This window comes from Pseudopipra pipra, chromosome 7, assembly GCF_036250125.1.
Source record: "Pseudopipra pipra isolate bDixPip1 chromosome 7, bDixPip1.hap1, whole genome shotgun sequence".
Taxonomy (NCBI): domain Eukaryota; kingdom Metazoa; phylum Chordata; class Aves; order Passeriformes; family Pipridae; genus Pseudopipra; species Pseudopipra pipra.
In genome coordinates, this window is record NC_087555.1 from 28,972,635 (window position 1) to 28,993,824 (window position 21,190).

The 21,190-nt window shown below is 40.7% G+C and overlaps 1 protein-coding gene across 1 annotated transcript in view; it reads right to left on the reverse strand.

Annotated features, from left to right (window-relative positions):
- ADCY5 (adenylate cyclase 5) overlaps window positions 1–21,190 on the reverse strand; it is a 208,384-nt gene that overhangs the window by 60,734 nt on the left and 126,460 nt on the right. Inside the window, exon 3 of the mRNA XM_064661405.1 lies at window positions 20,239–20,360. Coding sequence (XP_064517475.1) covers window positions 20,239–20,360 — 122 coding nt within the window. The remainder of the gene's footprint in view (window positions 1–20,238; window positions 20,361–21,190) is intronic.

Sequence of the window (21,190 nt, forward strand, 5' to 3'; positions counted from 1 at the left end):
GGTGGGAACACAATGCCAGTAACAGGCCTTCCTTGTGCCAAAATGTGCAGTAAATGACAGTGGTCAACAAAAGGTCAGATGAAATTATTATTATAGCTATAAAATATCATGAGATAAGTCAGGCAGTGGTTTAGCAGTACTATTAGCTGAAGCTGACTAGAAGGGATTGACCACATAATCTGCAGCCTGGACACCAGCAACTATTATCAGTCCTGAGTCCTAGTCCCTTCATCTGGAAGGCTACTGTTTTGTGGAAAAACCAGTTTAGCATGTAATTAAAATGTTGTAATGGCTTCGGAGCTCTTGATATATTTTCCACTCCAGCACTGTCTTCAGATTTACCATCTGATTGGGTTTTGTCCAGCAGTAACCAGGGCATGACCTCAAAAAATACAGAAAATGATTTATTTCTGGGAAAGACAGAGAAGAAAAGGAGTTATCATTAATTTTATAAGTTTTTAAAAAATTCTTTCTGCTTTATTTTGGTTGAAAAGTACCACAAATTGTGTTATAGGGTAGAGGTGAATACTTTCCTAAGCTCCTATTTCAGTTCCTATTTCCAGCAAGGACTGGCTAAAGATTTCATCACTGTAGAAGGCAAGCTCAGTTTCTGCCTGTTGCCCTAAGTGGCTCATGATACTGACAGGGAAGAAAGATGAAAAGGAGTCTGATGGCAGATCCTGCCATCCTCCCCTCTGCTTACAGACCAGGCTGATTCCTGCCTGCTCTCACCCAAGCCTCAGGCAGAGGAACAGGAAAGGCAGATACATGGACTGGAACATCCCACAGCTGCTGGCTCCCGCTGAGTCCACTAGCCCATGTCTGATGGGCAGCATGGGGCAGGCTGGAAACACAGCTCTGGCTGCTGCTGCTGCCACTGGAATTTCAGCCTCTGCCTGAGCTTGGCTCTTACCAAAACCACCACTGTGAGGTGACCTGTGAGGCCTCCATGGGCAGGGTGCTTGATGCTCCCTGCACAGTGCTTCACACAGTGCACAGGCAGACTGAGGGGAAATGGAGGGAGGCACAGCTGGGATGCAGAGACAAGGAGAAAATTCCCAATGTGCTGAGCTAAGCTTTCCCATTTTTTGGTCTGTAATGCATTCACACAATAGTAAAGATATACCTGGACAGGTCCAGGTCCATCCCTCTGCACGTGGGGTCCTACCACTGTAGGCCACTTCAAACTATCCTGTAAGTCAGGTTATCCTTGCTGTGACTGCACAACCGACCTACCTCGAGACAGAAGCATCACAGGATCTTTCAATGACAAAAGATGGCAAAGCAGAACTTTCTTAGCAAGAGTGCTGCAAGGGGAGAGATCTTGGCTGAAAGCAAAGAAGAGCGTAAGGAGTAGCAAGAGCCAAGGACAAGGTGGGAAGCAGGAAACCACATGAGACATTTAAGAACCACACACATCTACAGAGATTGAAGTGCAGCCCTTAATGTCTGAAGCCAATACAGTTATCAAAGGAGGGACACAACACAGGTTTCCCTGCAAATGCAGGATTATTCAAAATGCTAAATTAAATCATCAGTGCTTCTAATGTAAAAACAAAAAAACCAGTCGTGTTCTATTTTGAGACATGTGCGTGCCATGCACGCCAGCCGCAACATAAATCAAGCAAGGCAAGAAACACAAACCCTATCACCATCACAACGGTAATGCCAGTCATGAATATAAACACCATGTGTTGCTGGAAACCAAACACCACAGGCACTGCATGGGAAACAGAACAAAACCCCAGACTTGGTGAGGTTTAATGACTTATAATAACTGCAAAGTGCATCTGACTGGATGTGAATCAAAGCCATGATATTTTACCACAACGAGTGCTACCTACAAGGGAAGAAAAAGTTAATGTGTCATAATAAAGTAACCATGGTTCACTAGATACAAGCATTCACAAGCAAAGGTGTAACAAAAGGAAACCAGCTGCTGTAGACACTTGTCAGTGAACTCACCTGGCTAATGGTGAGGACAATGTCTCAGGGTGCTACTGTTATTTTCCAACACATTCCACTGTTGTTGGTGTTGCATGTCATTAAGTCATACTATGAACAGGGAAAAATAAAGAAGGATGGATTGGGATGAAGATGACAAAACTCTCACTCGAAAGGCTGTGTTGAGCTCTTAACACCGAATTAAGCTTTCACGGAATCACAGAATGGTTGAGTTTGGAAGGGACCCCTGGAGGTCATCTTGTCTAACCCTCTGCTCAAGCAGGGTCACTTAGAGGTGGCTACCCAAGACCATGTTCAGATGTCTTTTGAGTATCTCCAAGGTGGGAGCATCTCCTGAGCAGTTCAGTAAATGAGTCAATTTTCGCACTTGGATGTCCATTTAGCAGCCATTTCCTCTCTAGCACTGTAAGCCCAGAAGTTATTTTCCAGCTCTAGTGGCATAAACATAGTATTAAGTTCATCTAGAAGCTCCTAGGATAGACACAGCATCAAGATAGACCCAGTCTCTCTTTCCTAACTATAGCTACTTGGGGATGGGTTGGCATGGAAGTCCTCTGTGTGCTCTCTCTTCTACCCACCCTATGCATGAAATAGGATTTCAGCTCCAGAAACACTGAGGACATCTCACCATGCTCTTTCCCTCCTGAATTTGAGAGCAGCAACAACAAAAGGACAACAACAAAAGGACAAACCAAAAAAAGGTGAGGACTGTGATCAGGCAACATGTGTAGGCAGCAAAGCCCACCCAGGGAGAGTGAAGTGGCCCACACAGATCATCGTGCTGAGTGACAGCTCAGTGACTGGTCCAGCAAGGACTGCAAGCTACTTCTAGACTAACACAGGTCTCAACAGAACATCAGCCTTCTCCCTAGGGATGTCTATGTGACAGGCTAAGAACTTAGCCTTAGCAATGCAGAAAATGTTTTCCAGAACAGCAAGACATCAGACAGACCAGAGGTTAAAATTTTTCCTTTTCCTATGGTCATGGAAAAAACCACAACAGTAAAAAAAAAAAACAAACCACTCTCTGTCCTAAACATAAATGGTCATTTTGGAGAAGATCCATTTAGTATTGGAAATCACCTGTTGTTTCAAATGAGCCCTGGTACTTCTGTGTGACACATCAGCTGGCACAGCTCCCCCTTGGGAAGTGGGACTCTGTCCTGCACCATGACAGTGCTCCATCTTCACTGGTGGCTCCCCCTTGCTCAAGAGGGTGAGAAGGCACATATGTACACAAATGCTGTGATAAGCAAAGGAATACTCGAAAGAGAGAATAACACAAAATAGGAGGAAATATACACAAAACCCCTACAAAACCAAAACCCCAGAAAACTGTGAGCCTTTTCACCTATTTCTTTACAGCAAAAGGCAGAAAGCCTCCTGCTGCTCTTCCCAAGTTGCCAAAAATGTAAACCAAACCCACATCCCATATTTGAGGAGTTCACTTGGGAAGACCATGCCAACTGAATCTGGTGACAGCAAAAACCCACAAAGAAGCAGGAGACCAGATGGCCTCTTGAAGACACCAGTGGCAACATGCAGACTGACATCCAGAGCCACTGCATGATGACAGCACGGATCACTGCAAAGATATAAACTGCAGAGCCCTGCCTTTACTTGATTTTCCCATGTTTGCTCTCAAGTGAGTGTTACTGGAGGTTAGAAGGGCCTGGGGGGCTCAGCTGGGAGATGCACATCCCCAGCACAAATGCTCCGCATTCGTGGCTGCAGCTCTGTTAGGAATGTGCTCCTGGGAATGCCCCATGGAGAGTGTCTGGTCCTGCTGGTGCTCACGAGCTGCTGAGAAAAATGGCACCGTACTCTCCATCATGGTCAGAGCTCCTCACCTCAATGCCCGTGGTCTGTCCTTCACTATCAACACAGGAAATTAGAAGAAATTTAGATCCTGAAATCTCAAGCCAGAAGGGGAAAAATGCACCAGTCATGCAAGGAAAAGTTTTTCCTCCATGACCTCCCTAGGTTTGCAGTTTACAAGCTTGAGTAGCAGCCCCAGCTACTGGAACTTAGCTATAGCTAAGCAGCATCAGTACTCATTTCTTTATTTTAAACATGAAAAACTTGCTGTCCTCTTCCTCTAAACATTTGGAGTTAAAAGTTTTCCCTATTTCAGCAGGCTAAATTTAACCAGATTGATTTTTCACTGGAAACAGAAGTAATAAATAGCCTTTTGGGAAGAAAAACTATTTGAGGAAGGCAAAACCAAATAAAGATAGATATTCAGTGGCTATCAGCAAACTATAGGTGGAACACATTATAGATGTCTTTGAGACAAAAGGAATTTATTACTCCATCACTGCCAGCAGAATTAGATGCTGCTGCCTAAAAAAGGAATTCAAGCATCCTAAATGAGATTTTGTGTTATTAAGAAGGAGGAACTATGGACCTTTTTCACGTATCTAAGAAGGGACCGATGGGAATGTGAATTTTTTTCCAATTGTTCTGGTTATGGGAAAAAACCATGTAAACGAGAAAGATAGCAGATCCATTCCATCTCCAAGAAACTTTAAGAAGGCAAAGTTGAGGGATAGGTGTGACCTTTTGCAGGAAGGAACCACAGATACTGCTGGCCCTGACCATGTGTCTCGGCTGTGGCTCCAAGCAAGACCAAACTCACCCAGATCTGCCTGATGAGTACAAAAGAGCTGGCAGGTCTGTCCAAACTGGAGCTGAATCCAGCCCACACCAAACTAAATCTCACATTCATTTGTTCCACAAGACAGCCTGAAATCCATAACTGCATATAAAACAGAAAGGAAAAGCCATGTTATTTTCTGGTTTTCAAACTTCAGGTATGCTTTTTCCTGTGAGCACTCTTACAGTCTGTTTTCCGGGATTAGAGCAATCACTGATGTTAAAATCCTGCCATAAACCAACAAGAAGAAAGACAGAACTAAGAGAATTCTGAAAGAAGGGATGAACACAGCTTTAGCCTATTCAGGGCAGGAAGGCACTATTCTTCCCTGCCCTCTGTTCAAGAGAAAAGCTTGCAAAAGTGACTGAAGCAGCACAGTAGGAAAGAGAAACAACAAAAAACTTGAGCATTAAAGCAAAAGACAACCTGTTGCCTTAAAGTTGGCTGTATGCTAACAATCAATCAGTTGTCAGAGAAGGCAAGAGAGTAATAAATTTTGTCACAGTTAACAGTTTCACATGTACATCCCGTGTCAGGCACATGGTATAGAGATTAAATCATCTACTCAGGTTTTGTGATGCTTTCTGTTACATATTGCTAAGGTCTTTGTATTTGATGGAGAAAGAATGAGCTCTTCATAGCTGTGAAAACTGTCTTCAATCTGTTCTTCCCCGATATCATGGATATTTACGCAAACAACAATGCTTTTGTACTCCCTAACCAAAAAGCTGCAGTAATTCTGCATGCAGCAGTCATTTCAACCCAACTTACTACTTCACTCTTTCCACTAGCTGTCCCAGTGCCCTGTCCTTTTGGGACTTATTTGCTCTGTCATGTCAGGGTTTTTCCCTCTGGAAAGTCATTGCATAATGAATGCATTACACTAGTATATAAATGTTGTAATTTAAAAAATTAAAGAGCAACTGTGCCTTTCCCAAAGTGAGTAGGTAGCAAAATACACAGACTCTTTCATGGATCAGCTGAGAACAGACAAGTGATGTGATGCTCTGTACACATAACAAACACACAACTGTACACACAACAGTTGTGTGTTTGTGAGCTTATTAGATCAAGAATACCAAGTGGCCATTTGGTGGGAAGAGTGAGTGCTGAAGAATAGGAACATGAGTCTTCCTGCCCTTTTTGGAACAGTAGACAAGTTGACTCATTGCCTCCTCATTTCTAGACTTTTAAATGTAATTGAGCAGTTGTGTTTCTAAATTACACCAATGAAACTGTGAAGAGAAATGGACCCAAAGCATTTAGAGAAACTTAACCGTGCACACTTTATAATCACCACCTTTCTGACAAACACCAACGCAACATCAGTGGAGAACTTTAACATGAAGGCATAACTCTGGGTCAGTTATTTTCAAAGAAAAAGGTACAGCTCATTAACTGAGGGATCAATGTGTTATTAATTAATAAATAAACCTGATAATAAATTTAATAATAAAGCACATGATGTTTTCAATGAGAAGGGAGATTGGTTGCAATTTCAGAATAAAACAAAAAAGGAAAAAATCTGGCAGCAAATTGAACTCATTATCTGGTTGTTATACACAACATTGATATTCCTTACCTGATAAGAACCAGTAATGAATAGATACCCTCAACTCACAAGTAAAGTTCCCCCAACTTTACGAGGAATACAATTTAACACTAAGACGTTTGTTTCCTTTTTAAGATGAGGTCTACCATCACATCTCAATTGATCAGTGGCACTTGAGCTGACATCTATCTTTGGTTCCCTTTGGTGACCCAGAAAAATCCAGCTGCCATGGAGAAACACTGTAAATATAATTAAATTATGTATAATAGATAGCAGCATTAAAACTACTCCTCCTTAGAAGGCAGTTCAGGTGAGCTCACTAAGTGAGAATTTCTTTGTAAAGATGATCCTTGAACAGGGAATATGAAATTCTATGCATCTCCTCAGCCCCTAATGTATCTCATGTTCCGAATACTTTGCATACGTCCGTGATTTCATAGGTAGTAAACACTGGCATTAAGCAACTGTTAAAATGTCAGAGGTGCTAGAAAAGCAACACCATGCTATTTTTTCCAGAGACAGCGGTATGGTAAATAAAGAAAATACATGGACACATGGGAAAACCATGGCAAAGCAGGAATGTGAATCCTGGCCTCACAAGTCCAGGAAACATCCAAAGAAGCCCTACTCCTGAGATGCTGGAGCAGGGACCATGGCGAGGCAGCTCTGCCCACTGCATCTGTGAATCTCTTTAACTTTCCACTGAATCTCCCCTGATTTTTGCAATCAGTGGTTTCTTCTCATAATGAAGCAGGCATATAATTTTAACTTGATTTCAAGAGAATTACTGTAATTGCCACCACCAGAATAATAGATCTGTGTATAAAGAAATGGCTTTTCTCTTGCATTTTCCACTAGAAAATTTAATTTCTCTGTTAATGCATTACGATATTTCACTAAGCCATTTGCTTGCTGCTCTCAATATTCGCAAAATATTATCTCCAAATGTAGTTCCTGTAAATAGCTATTAGTTTATGAGTGAACTAATATCAATAAAATCAATAGAGTCTGACCAGATCTTTTCTATAGCATAGAAAGCCACCCTGGAGACCACTTTAAATATGGTAATGTGTCTCAGACCATAAAAATAAGAGGAAAGCTACTGTGTCAGATCTTTCTACATCCACGCAAAACCAGTCTAGCTAATTTCTCCTTCCTTTCTATGCCACTGCAGTAGCAGCAATTTTGGCTTGAAGATGAAAAACAAAAAACCAAAATATAGTGCCTGGCATTTGAAAGGATAAGTTCAGTTCAGAACAGTGGGTGTCACAACTTCAAAACACTCCTGTATGTTCATCTGTCATATACACCACAAAACTATCTGCTACTTCAAGTGAGGAGGGAAACTGGAGACACACCTTGCTACTGTCCCAATGTTACTGTGGCCTTTCACAAAGCTGCATGAAATGTAATTCAAGTGCCTGGGAGGACACATGCCCATCTGAAGGCTAACACAGCTGGCAATAAAATTGTGGCTAATGAGTCACAGTACAAACAGGATGGGACTTTCCTGTAGGGGATCTGGGGGAGCCAGAGCTAAATTAACTTGCAGAGAAGGGAGAAGTTTGAACAAACTGCCTTGTGAAATGTCATTTACAGTGTCCATGCTAACAGCCACACAGATCCTGTCCCCAGCATAGACACATTCAGGTTTCTAACAGATGCCTTGGATTAGAATAATTTTCTCTTCCAGACAGGAGTCGCCATGACTGTAGTAAAGTGTTTCTTAAACAACACATCTGTTCTCTCCCTCAGGGTCTGTGCTGTAACTGCCTGAATTAACGTGGTAATTCAGGTTTCCAGCACCAACAGGGCCTGAGGCTGTCAGGCAGACCTGGAGCAATGGAGAGGGCACTGGAAGGAAACGGAGCATGCAAACAAAACACAAACCATAAAGATCTTTGGACAAACTGGAATATGCAAGATGTTCACAAAGGCAAATGGCAGCTGTGGTATTTGGTGTTTGTATGGCTGGTTTTAATGCTCCTGTAGTTGAGATAGCAAGAGATGACTCTATTCTTAAGTACCAAGCCACTCTCTGGAAGTCTGAAAATGCTTACTACAGCTACTCTATTTCTTATATAGTACAATAAATAAACTTGCAAAAGTGCTGGATTCTAAAAGCAAAGGAAGGAAAGAAGGAAAGAAGGAAGGAAGGAAGGAAGGAAGGAAGGAAAGAAGGAAGGAAGGAAGGAAGGGAGGAAGAGAGAGAGAAGGAGAAAAAGCGAGAAAGAGAGAGAAAAACGAAAGGGAGAAAGGGAGAAAGGGAGAAAGGGAGAGAGAAGGAGAGAGAAGGAGAGAGAAGGAGAGAGAAGGAGAGAGAAGGAGAGAGAAGGAGAGAGAAGGAGAGAGAAGGAGAGAGAAGGAGAGAGAAGGAGAGAGAAGGAGAGAGAAGGAGAGAGAAGGAGAGAGAAGGAGAGAGAAGGAGAGAGAAGGAGAGAGAAGGAGAGAGAAGGAGAGAGAAGGAGAGAGAAGGAGAGAGAAGGAGAGAGAAGGAGAGAGAAGGAGAGAGAAGGAGAGAGAAGGAGAGAGAAAGAGAGAAAGAAAGAGAGAAAGAAAAAGAAAGAAAGAAAAGCAGCAGCCCACACAGCATCAAATGCTGGTAGGCTCAGTGCTAAACAGCAGATGATTCTTACTGAATAACTGCCCTAGATTTTGCAAACAATACAGGGAACAAAAATAGAAACCCATTTACATATTGCTGTTAATAACTTTATTTATAGTGTCACAGCTAGAGCACAATAACTGCAGCCACGGCTTAACTTGAAAGCCATTCACTGTGGAAGAGTCAGACAGATACTGTTTTCTCAGTCCTTATGCAACTGAAAAAAAAAATCTTGCTGACAACAGCCAGTCACCAGAATCCTTATAAACAGAACCAGAAAAGAAGTTAACAGCAGTCAAAGGCAAAAGCAAATCATCCCCAGGAACCATCTGGCCTCTGCATCTCCTGGCTACTTCAGACATACTGTGGTTAATCAAGGACCACTGAGGTTAGAAACCCTGGCAGGTAATTTTTCACTTCAGTTTGAGCTCCGTGATAGCATCGTACAGGAATACTTGACTGTTATTTAATTTCTTTTTTTGGTTGTTTTTTTTTTGTTTGAATTAAGAAATACACAAAGGGCTCAGATTAAGTCAGCAGCTACAATAAGAAACCGTATGTGTCCAGCATTTAAGATCATCCCTACCACATCTGTACTGCCTTCTTCATGACTGTAGCCAAATCTTTCCTGGGAACCAAAATTCCTGCCAGATAAAATACCACTAGCCTGTCACAACAGACTGGCACATCTTTAAGGTACAGAAATGTATACAGAAATTTGTATTCTTGATTTTTTGGTATTTTTCAAATGCCTGCTACTTATAAGGAAATGGAGTGAGAATGCAAGCAAGGAAACTGTCTCATAAGACCCTTCACCGGAGATGTAAGAAAACATGGATCTAATTTTTCCTCTGCCTGAATCCAGCCTGAACTGGACAATTGGCTATTTTGGATTGGGAACAGGGGTGCCCTCAGGACCTCGTGCTGCAGCTGCTCATTACATATAAAATACTGAGAATAATTAGAGGCAAAGACAGCAAGTGCTCTGCTCTGCCCTACTGATTATGATGCACTCTGTGACATGGGACAGTGGGATTCAAGCCGCTGCTCCGGGGTTTGATTCTTTTATATAAAAAAATGAAACAGTTAACAAAAGAGAATGAGGATGCCTTCTTCATTTATGGCCTCTCCTAGGAGATGTGGCCTCAAACGCCCTCTGGTACATGGGAAAACTGAATCCGGATAACCTACACCAGCATGTGGGTCGAGCCTCTGCACTCCCGGATGAGCACGGTGTGACTCACTGCCACGCCTCATCACTTGTGCCTCTTCAGATCTTCACTACCTCTGTGTTGCACTTTCTGCCACGTGGAATGCCAACTGAATTAATTAATTTCGCTGGGTTTTCATTTTAGTGGGAAACATAAAGGGGCCCCTTTGGCATTTTGGCCCCAGCCAAAGTGCAGCACTCACTCCCCCTGCTGATACAGCCAGCACTCACGAGAAGTCCCAGCACAAAGAGCACATGTGGTTGCACACACTCCCTGGTAGTTCCTTTGACACAACTCCTCAGCAGTCCAGGCAGGGCAGAGCCTTCAAGATCTAGTCTTTGGGATGTTTCTGTAATGGGAACCAGGCATTTCTGAACTCTAATCAGTCTCACTACCCAGTTAAATTAAAGAAATCACTGTCAATCTCAGTTTTTAATTTTTCAGACAAGATACTATTTTCAATTTACTCCTTCCACCATTACATACTTCCAAGAAAAAGCAGCTCAGCAGGTAAGCTACATCTGCAATTTCAATGTTTCTGGGCATTGCAAGAAATTTGTAATCATTTCCAATTTCAATAACAAAATTTTATTCAGTTTGCAGATGAAAATTTCAAAGAATACTGGACCTTAAAAACAGAATATCACCTAGCATTTATACTCCATAACACTACTTTGTCTCTACATGAGACCTGTCATCCTAAGCTATGACCTGCAGGCTGCTATTCCACAGAAGGGAAGCATGTTAGGGAAGAAAAGCAAGGACTATGTGAGTTTTTTCCAGTTTTTCTCCTTTTTAATTGAAACGAAGTAGAACTATTAAATCAAAAGGCCTCTTTTTCTCCTGCCTGGAAAGAAAATGAATCTTACAAAGGGGCTTACAGTAGTTTTGAATGCAATCCAGAACAAAAGGTTCCAAATGAAACAGAATAATTATACTTTTATGGATCAGCTCTTGGCTTTTGTTGAAGACTGATCTGTAACTGCAATTGCTCAAGTTCCCTTGAGCAGAAGCCAAAGATTTGTTTGTTTTGTTCAACAAATTGATTCTTATTAGCTCATTCTTTGGAAACAGCCAAGGCACAAAGCAGCAGTGCATTGATGTGCATGTTCCCAAGACTGGAGCCTCTCCACCAAAACTGCTATGGCACATGAATGTCCACTATCTAAAACTGCTTACGTCTGGTTTCCATTCTCCCTTCTCCTTTCCTCCAGTCACTACTAACAATTGGTAAATTTGCTCCTTTCTTTCCAAGGTTTTTTTTGTCTTTACTGTATTTTTTGCCTACCTCCCCTCCCCACTAATATCCCATCAGCTCTGGACATAGGTCTCTCAGCTCCTTCATGGTCCAGGATATCACAAAGCATCTCTCCGAAGTTCTCCTGCATTCACACTGATGTGTGGGTCTGCCAGGCCTGGGAGATAACAGAAATTAAGTAGTTGTCAGAGGAGGAGGGTTGTCCTAGTAACCTTCTATTAGCAACATTCCCCACAGTGAGCAGGAATGGAGCCAGTGTTTGATCAGCCTCTGCAAAGAATCATTCTCACAGTTAAAAAACCTACCCAAACCACCGAAATCAAAAAACTCCAAAAGAATGAGCTGACATGGTGGATCAAAGTGTCACTACTGCACCTCCGCTGGAAAAATTCCCCATTTCCTCATACATTCAACCTTCTTCTTCATGTGAGAGGGCAAGTTTGTGCTTCCAGATGCTCTGCACAACTACTGATGGGGACAAACAGGCATTTACAGATGATCTTACACCCAAACAAAGCCCTGGTCATCCAGCCTTCTGCATTCCGCTTTCTGGGGAGATCTCTGCAACAGAAGGCTAGGAAAGAATATTCCGATGACAGTCACAAAGATCCAAGTTTTACAAGTGATCACTGCAACAGGTTTTTGGTCTTCAGAGTCAGTTCTGTAGAACTGGAGTTGAGTGAGTTGATTTCAAGCATTGATGATCCTCATATATACTTAAGGAGGTTGGTTCAAATAGGGACATGGTTACTGGTCAAGAACATCCTTAGACTTTCTCAGTGCCTTTGAGGGATTCAGATATTTGCCAAACACATATATAGCAACCACAAAGATCCCTGCTGGCGAGGGAAGATAATACCTATATTCCTATATGTTGTTTGCTTTTTAAATAGTATCACACATACGTTTCTTTCCAATCTCTGAAAACTATCTGCAAACTTCCAAGTTCTCAGAATCTCCACAGTCTTATAAATCCTTCTTTCTGCCATTTAAAACTGTGTGCATCTTTCTTGGGCTTTGTAACAGAAACACAAAAGGACACAGAAAAATCTCTGTTTTCTAAAAAGAGCAATTCTATCATTCCCCAAGGGCAATGCCATGCCAGTGGGGTGCGTGAGATGAAATTAATTTAATCTCTTTGGTCTTTTGCCTCCTGTGCTCTTTTGTGCAGTCCTCTGGTGCTCCTCATTTCTGTTAGCTCTGTTTCTGAAGTGACCTGTTCTTAGCTTGGTTTCTTATAAAAACACCATTTATGGAATTATGCAGCCCACACAGTCAGTACCAGCTTCTCCCACTTTTCCACCACTTACTATAAAGCAAAATTAATAAAAAAGAGGAAGTTTAAAACATACAGCATGACTTTCAGTTACTGGAGGACATAGACTCAAGTTAGCAATGCACTAACTCGAGTCACAGGATGCCAGACCACTTGAGAGCTCTTCTCCACTAATTGGTTTCAGCTTTTGTCTCTTATTCATTATTTATCCAGTGTCAAAATTATATATACACCAGTAAGAACAGATGCACAAATTAGCAGCAATTGTTGAGGGATATAAATATAGTATAAGACAAGAGAAGTTAATCCATCTCCATTCCAAAACTGTGCCTCTGTTTTATAGCTTCTATAAGATGGCTTTAAATAGTTTTGCAATGTTCAGTGCATTACAGATTAAAAAGTTTAACTAATTTTTGCTTTTCAGTCATTATTGTCTAAGGAGGAAGTAAAAAGGTAGGATGATTTTAACAAGAACCTCTTCAAATGTTATAAAAACTCAAAGTTCTTAAAACCACTTTGCATGTTAACTACATGACAAAGCAGTTCATCAACTGAAATTTAACCAAGTCTTTAAGGAGGAAAGCGAGTCTGTAAAAGCAAGTCTTCACAAAAGTAAAGTTTTGTTTAGAGAATACTCAATTTTTCTTGTCAAGGTTACTGCAGAATACAGAGGACTGGGGGTGAATTAGTTGAATAAACTTAGTTTTATGCTTTTTTCCCCTATAAATTTGATACATTTTTTTTAATCAGGCCAATTAGCAGTTAGATGTACATTTCAAAATTTAATTTATTTTTAGTACTATTGAAACAAAAGGGAAATCAAATACCATTGATGAGTTAAAATACTGCTCTGTAAACTTCTGCAGGCACCTTCATTATTCTCTCCAAATTACTATTCACAGTATTTCATCATTAAAACATCTAACACACTTCAATCCATCACCCTGTGAACTTCACAGGCCTTTGTGTAAACTCGGAATAGCAGGGTCTGAATTATACATCACAGGCCCTTGCTAATTGCTGATGGCTTGCTGGTGGCTGCAGATCTGCAGTCACCTGGCACACTGCACTTTTGGGATGTTATCTTTATTACAACACACGTGTTTTAAGCAATGCATCCAGTGGGGTGCCTTGCAGCCAGTTATTTGTCTGTTTTGTTCTTCAGAGAGTACAAGGCTCACTCATGCCCCTGGAGACACCAGGGGCTCCCAGTAGGGACCAAGATCACAATATAATCCCAGTTCAAAGAGGAAGATCACACTTAAACAAGTATTTATTCTTCTTAAAGGTTGCTGTGCATATGCACAAAGAGGTAGATTTGCTAAAATATATAAACCTGCTGCATTCTTTAGCTTAGAAGTTTTCATGACTGAACCACTAACAGAAATGTATTATAAAGAGGGAGTGACTGTGGGTTGAAATACCCCCTTTAATATTAATTGCCAGCCTTATTGCACAGCTTTGATGTCAAGTCCAGGTGTAACAATGGCTGCAAAATAAGTGAATTTCTTTACACATGAATCTTAGCTTGAATGCTGCTCTCCAAAAGACTCTGTTTTTTCCTCTTGAAAACAACAAATTGGCTAGGAAGAGTCTAGTGATTAGTGGTGTTAAGAGCAGAGTAATTCACCTTCTGTGGGTGAAACCTACTCCCATGCTTCCTAAAAATTACTGCTAATTTATTTTTTGAAGGTAAATTTTCTGCAACGTTAAAAAGCAAAGACTCACCCCCAGAAGGTGCAGGTGAAGCTCCAGGGAGCTGGCTCTTGACACAAACAGAAGAGTTCTCACATAGGTAAAATTCACTGCTGTCATGTGGGGAAAGGCGTGGGCAGGCTCATTTCCCTCCTACTCACTTTTCTCATCCTACAGCTTCAACCAGAAGTTACAGCAATCACATCCTGGGGGCCTCTGAACTCACATAAAACCTACACGGTTTCCCCCACCTACCTGCAAAAGTAACTTGTGGGCCTCAAATATGCCTCAAAAAAAGAAAAGGAGGGAGAGGTCTTTCCAAGACTCCATTCTGAGAAACAACCAACCAACTCATGAACACATTCTGGGAGGAAATCAAAGCTCACAGACTGGCAGCACCAGGAAGCAAGACATGGATAAAACCGGCTCTTGAGCTTTCTCCTTCTTAATGCTGCTCTTCCTCATCTTCAAACATAAACTATCAGTTTTCATTCTGCCTCCCCACAAAAAAGAAAGAAGATGAGGAGAAAGATGGATTATACAGTAAATATTAAAAAAGCTATTGCTCCTGCCCCTTCCTGGCAATGAGAGGCCTTCCATAGAAATTTAAGCTACACAAACTTTGGCTCAGACGAGAGACTGTAAATTCTGTGAAAATATCCATGGAAAAACTGTTAGAAGTACTACCATACTGTAGTTTTATTTACTAAGGAGAGTAAAATTAAACTGGTTTCTACTTAGCTTCAATAACCTCCTATGAAAAAGCATGAAAATAGAGTTTGGATGAGCTCCTGAGCAAAAGTGCTCCATTGGTATAACCACCTCCAAAGGCAATCTGCTGTCTGACCTGGGCTTGGTAAGATATATCTCATTATAAACCCATTCAGCATTTCGAAAGGCACTGTTAGCAAGCCCCCAAAACAAGAATATACAACTAAGCAGCACCTTGCTTTGGGAAGCCACAGCCCTAACATGCCCAGTTACAGCTGTGTCCTGGGAACCCTCCTACTCGCTGCAGTCAGAGTTCAGCTTTTTTCTACTATTTATATTGATAAGTTCTTTACCACCAAGAAACACTAAGACTGGATGTTCTGTGTGCGAGGACAGCGGGAGGAGGGAGGAAAAAGATGTTTGCTTAGTTGATATTTTCCTCAAATGTCATAGCTCACAATTCCATAGCACCTTGCAACCCAAGAATTTAACACACTTCATAAGCAACTAATTAAGCATCACGACACCTATAAGGGAAGAGGTTAAGCTGACACAGCTGGTCTGAATATTCTGACAGTCAGATAAAGTGCAACTAATTGGTCATTTTTAAGGGGAGAAATTTTTGGTGTTAGAACGTTATTAAATCAGAAGACAAGATACAAATGTTTTTCATTTACAAAGGAAATGGTTTGTTTCATTTCTGCAAATGGTTTAGTTCAAGTTGTTGAGACATTTAAAAAACTCTGAGAACAGGTTAATGTTGCTGAGTATATGATTCATAAGAATTATGTGAAGGGGAGAAGAGAGGAAACTGTCACTTTTACTGCACTTGGATGCCAGCCCTAAAATAAGCTTCTTGAAACAGTTCATCAAAGGAATTTCAATGACAAAGCCAACCTTTATCCTTTTACAGGGGACTTCAAGCCTCCTTTTATAGCACAGAGATTACTATATTTGGCCAAACCTAGATAACATTAAAGCCATTATCACTGCAGTGAGACACTATAAATAGCAATAGTAATGTAAAACATTTAAAATTCTGCCTGGGAAGCATGATAGATAAACAATATTATCTATGCATATTTTAGGGTTTGTCTATCAAACATAATATCATTCATGATAACATGAACCAATTTAGTTACATAATTCACCTTGTTGTTTACCCAAAATTACTTGCATAGTCTTGGGAACTCCTTTCCTGATTGCTTATGACAATAGACTTTATATTTAACACACACACATATGTGGGAAAGGTCAAATCACATTCTGAGGTTCTGGATTTGTCAAAGTTAATTCTCATTCAATAAATCAGGACAGGAAATGGTTTCCTTCTCTGTTAAAAGGTTCTGTTCACGTGAATCAAGAGTGTATTAACCCCAAACATCTTCATCTTAGTTTCATCACCACCCTAAATTCTTCAGAGGAACATAATCCTGAAACAAATTTTGCTGCCAAAAATGACAGGAAATTATATTTTCGTTGTGGATAAATTAGTCTCTGAACTTAACTTTCCATAACAATAAGCAGGAGATTATGAACTCATTCCCAGGAAGTCCTGATAAGGCTTAAAAAAGATTTGCTTTTACCCATTCAGGTCAAAAAAACTCACAGTATTTTGCATAAAAAAATCTTTCCCTGAACAGAGAGATAGCCTTCCCTCTAAGAGAAGTGTAAGACAGTAAGCAATATCATGGCAGAACTGCCCCTTATTAAAGGATCATGGCTGTGTTTTACAGACTTACTACCAGTACTTGAGGAAGATCTTAAAAAAAAAAAAAAAAAAAAAAAAAAAAGGTGTAACCTTTAAAAAAAAAAAAAGCATGTGACCTAGTATCTAAAACAAAGCATATCACAGCAGAACTGGACAGTTAAGACACTTCATTTTAAAACAGAAAAAAAAAATAGCCCACACATATTAACTTCACATAATTTTGGAACAATGTTTTTTGATGGTAGAGTGGTTTGGGTTTGTTTTTTAATTAAAATTAGAGGTGGTCTCAAAAGCCCAGACCCAATCATCCCTGAAAATTAAAATATTTAATCTTATCTGAGGCAGAATTTAGTAAACTCCTCCCATACAAAATGTCAAACCTGGCCAAGTGCAGGAGGCTCTGCTCCTGTGCCTCCCGAGTTCAAATGACTCGAGATAAACCCAGCTGGATGGAAACCTCCAGTGTCAGTGAGGCTCATTACTTCCATTTTAACTTTGAATTTGGTGAGCAACCTCACTCTGAAGATCCAGTAAAAATTAAGGTCTCAGGTTCCAGGTATTACAATGGCAATCAAACTTTTAAATCAACAGCTAATGAAAATTCCCATCCAATATACTTTCATTTAAAATCTACCTTTATAAGTAATCCGGGAGAGTGAGAAAATAGAACTGCTGAATACAACAGAAGGAGAAGGAAAATCCACACCTCTGTGCAGACACACAAACCTTCCCACTCCTACGAACTGCAGAGGAAATGCTCCTGCTGATAAATCATCAACAGGAAGCCAGATTCAATGGCTGGGCACAGCACCCTTGCACAGATTTCACATACTTCTCAATTGCCTTGACACAATAACCTTTAGCTCATAAAAACTTAGATCTTACGACATTTTTGAATAGTGACGAACACAAAACAAAATTGCTTGGAGCGTTCTCATCTCAAAAGCCTCCCCTCGAGCATTTCCCCGTGCAAAGTAAAGAGCATGTTTGCTTTTATTCAGCCAGTTCATTAATCAACATCATTGAGATGCTACCTCCTCCCTCCAGTGTGTTTCTGTGTGCATGTAAATGCTTCAAAATCATCCGCAGTCATTCCCACTAGAGGCGGTTTCAGTGCACCCAGGCAAGAGCAAAGGCTCCATGCTGAACTCCTAGTGTGAAATGAGTCATTTGTTCCAAATCATGTTTCCTTTTTTCAGTATTCTTACTTAGTTATTCATTTCCCTAAAGTACATGAAGATGAGATGTTCCTAAGTTACTTTATATTTGCTCTCAGCACATACTATTTTATTCCCGTTTCTTATCTCAGTTTTCCAGCCTTTTCCATGATTTCAGTGGGCCTTGATTTAGGACCTCAAAGGCACCAGACAACAAAGCCCACACTTTGAGGAAGGTATCATTTGTTTCCCTTGTAAGATCTTTAGAAACCTTAGCACCCCTTTGCACTGGAGATAGTCAGCACCTGCAGGGATGTGATTCCTAAACATTCACTACCATAAGGAACAAAGTTAAAATTACTTTTAGGTCGCAGAAGTGAATCTATTACATAAATGTTTTAATTATTCAATAAATATACAAGATGTGAAAATTAAATGTTTGCAAGTGTCCTGTTAGCTACCCATCAGGACAATCCAAGGAACTGACTGGTCCATATACCCATTTATGTACATGTGTTTCACCTTCCACATTACTTCACAGCCAGAACTGAAAATCATCACAAACCCTTTTCTCTTTCCATACTTTGGACCATGTGCCACTTTTTGTTGCATCTTTTGAGATGTCCCTGTCTCCATACCAGCCATTATCTTTGGGCTATGTTTTCCAATCACAATGGTTCCATCAGATTCCCACCTCCCTTTAAAATTTTTCATTTGTAAAATTAGTTCATTATTGTTTATGCGGGTTTTGTTTATGTAAGTCATACAATTGAAATTTTAAATCAGTATCGTCCTAAAGAGGTAATCAGCTTTACTAAAATTTGACCGTCCTGAACAACTTTCAGACCTGCAAACAGACATATGGAAATTGATGTGAAAGATATAATACCATAGTCTCATGCCATATCTGATGAATCACACCCAGTCTGAATGTCAAGTTGACCTTTGAGTACTGGAAAAAAAGTAATTCACAAGAAATTTATCTATCTCAAGAAATTTACACACCTTCTCGGACAAGCTCAGTGTTATTAAGGAAGAAATGAATGTGAAGACACAAAACTTAATCTACTGTAGCATATAGTCTGCTGAGGGCACACTGAACAGCCTCTTCCCCTCCCCTTCATCACCATATATATTCTTTATTTTTCATCACTGAACCATTATTGTTCTTAATTTCTGATAATGTTTTTGTCTTCAGTATTGCTGGGGATCTTTATCTCTTTACTGAATCACAACCAAAAAAACCCAAAGCACACAGACTTGCCCTGATTTCAGTGATTTTTATATCAGTCTACATTCAACAGTGAGCGACTCAATTTTTTGCCTGTACATTACCTCTCCCTGACATCCTCAATCCTAAGGCAATGTCTTCGAATGCATAAGAATTTCATGAGGATTTCTCCACATCAACTATTGGAGGGTGCAGTATGTTAGAGAGATAAGAAAACCCCTTTTATTTCTATCAGAAAATACAATTCACCAACAAACTAAAGCTATGTAAGAGAGAAGGGTTACACAATGAATTTACAAGAAAAACTCTTGTTGGAAGGGGAGATGGAGAAGGGAAGAAGGGAAGCTCTCTGTCCCCAGTTTCTGCGTTTCTGTAGAAGTATTTATAGACTGACAGAGCTGTTACACAGTTCCAGGACCTGGCTTAGCTGAGACATAAGTGATCCCCAAAGAGATCAGGTACAACAGCAGAGGTAAAATTCATCAGGATTAAGTTAAACTTCGTAACTGCAGCCTATAAAGCTATCAAGCCACTAAAGTACTACCTTATTGCCTCTTCCCTGCGAAACTGGACAGTGGGAACCAGCAAATATTCAGAAGCTCATGGGGCTGGACTACCCCAGCAACACGGACTGGGTTTGATTTTGCATGGCTTGCCAGAGATTGGACATCACATTGTCCTTCTCACCCAGGTAGACTGAGGAGCAACACATCACCGGCTGACTGGGAAGCTGCCAAAGGCTGTCACTAATTGACCCTCTGCTTGTAATTCCAAACTGGCAGAAGCCACTCCAAAAGATCCTAACCTTAGCTGTGACCTACAATCCACTCTGTGGAAAGTGCTCCCAGTCTTTGACTTGCATTCCATCAGGTCTTATCAGAAGGGTGCCTGTAACTGTCAAAAAATAACTGAACCCAAACATATCACCTTCTCAAAACCACCAACACTCACTCCAGAAAAGGAAAACGGAAAGGAAAATTTAATAAAAGAAATCAGTCAAAGCTGTTTCCCAAAAGAAGACATTGCAGGAATGTGGCAATCCTCCTCCTATCCTATAAAGAAACATTCAAAAGTCAACTAGTGACACTTTAGAGTCTTTACACTTATTTTGGTTTGTTTGTCACGGTCATCTTTGTCCCTGGATATTAAGTGCCAAGCACTGGGAGGGTCCCTCCTGCCCCATGGCTGGGAGATGAGCTGGTGTTCTTACCTGACATTGTCATGCTTCTGGATGTAGATCTTATGAAACATCATGTCTTCCTGTTTGGCATTAATGTCAGCTTTCATCTCCATGGCAACATGTCGAGGAAGTACAGAGAGCAGGAGACGCTCCTGTGGAGTCAGACAGATGAACCAATTAAAACACCTGCTGCCCAGTTAACAAACACACTTTGTTCCTTACTGGGGAGAAGTGAGTCATCAGTTTGGTGGGAGAAGAGAACAACCAAGCAAAATGGTCTCCATAAACCCTTCAGATGATCCCCTAACCAGTCATATGCAATTCCGTCCCAACCCCGCAATAAGAATTCAATGATTTTAGAAGAAAAATTATTATTTTTCATTCCAGATGCACTGAGCTTACGATTCATGGTTGCCAGTTCTTGCAAATGAAGGAACCATGCAACTCTGAAAGTGTCTATGCACTATTCTTGGAAGGACTCTGATAAATGGTACTGTCCGACCTCCCACACAGCCTCTGCACACCACCACGAAGTTCTTCACCTAACAGAGGAATGATACCCCAACACCCTTGGGCACCATTTAAAATTCCTTCCTTGCTTATCTAATCATCTAAGCACATTCCCCCAGCAGGCACAAACCTGCTCTTAGCAGCTAAAAAGTCATAGGAATGCCCTGATAAAACTATCATGAAGAGTTAGCCCAACTCTACAAAGCAGCATTATACTTTTATGCTTAAAACTACTACTAGTGCCCAATTGCATCAAGACCTGTAAACTCAACCACTCACCTATGAGAGTATATTCAATTATCACCCTTGTCATCAACAAGTTGTGGCTCTCCTTGCCACTTACTTGGCACTTTTATTTATTGATAATAGCTTTAGTGTGACTTCTGTAACATTATTTTGCAAACTGTTCCGTATAGTTTGCAAAAATGACAAAAACTATGGTGATTTTCCTAAAAACTCACACAAACTCACA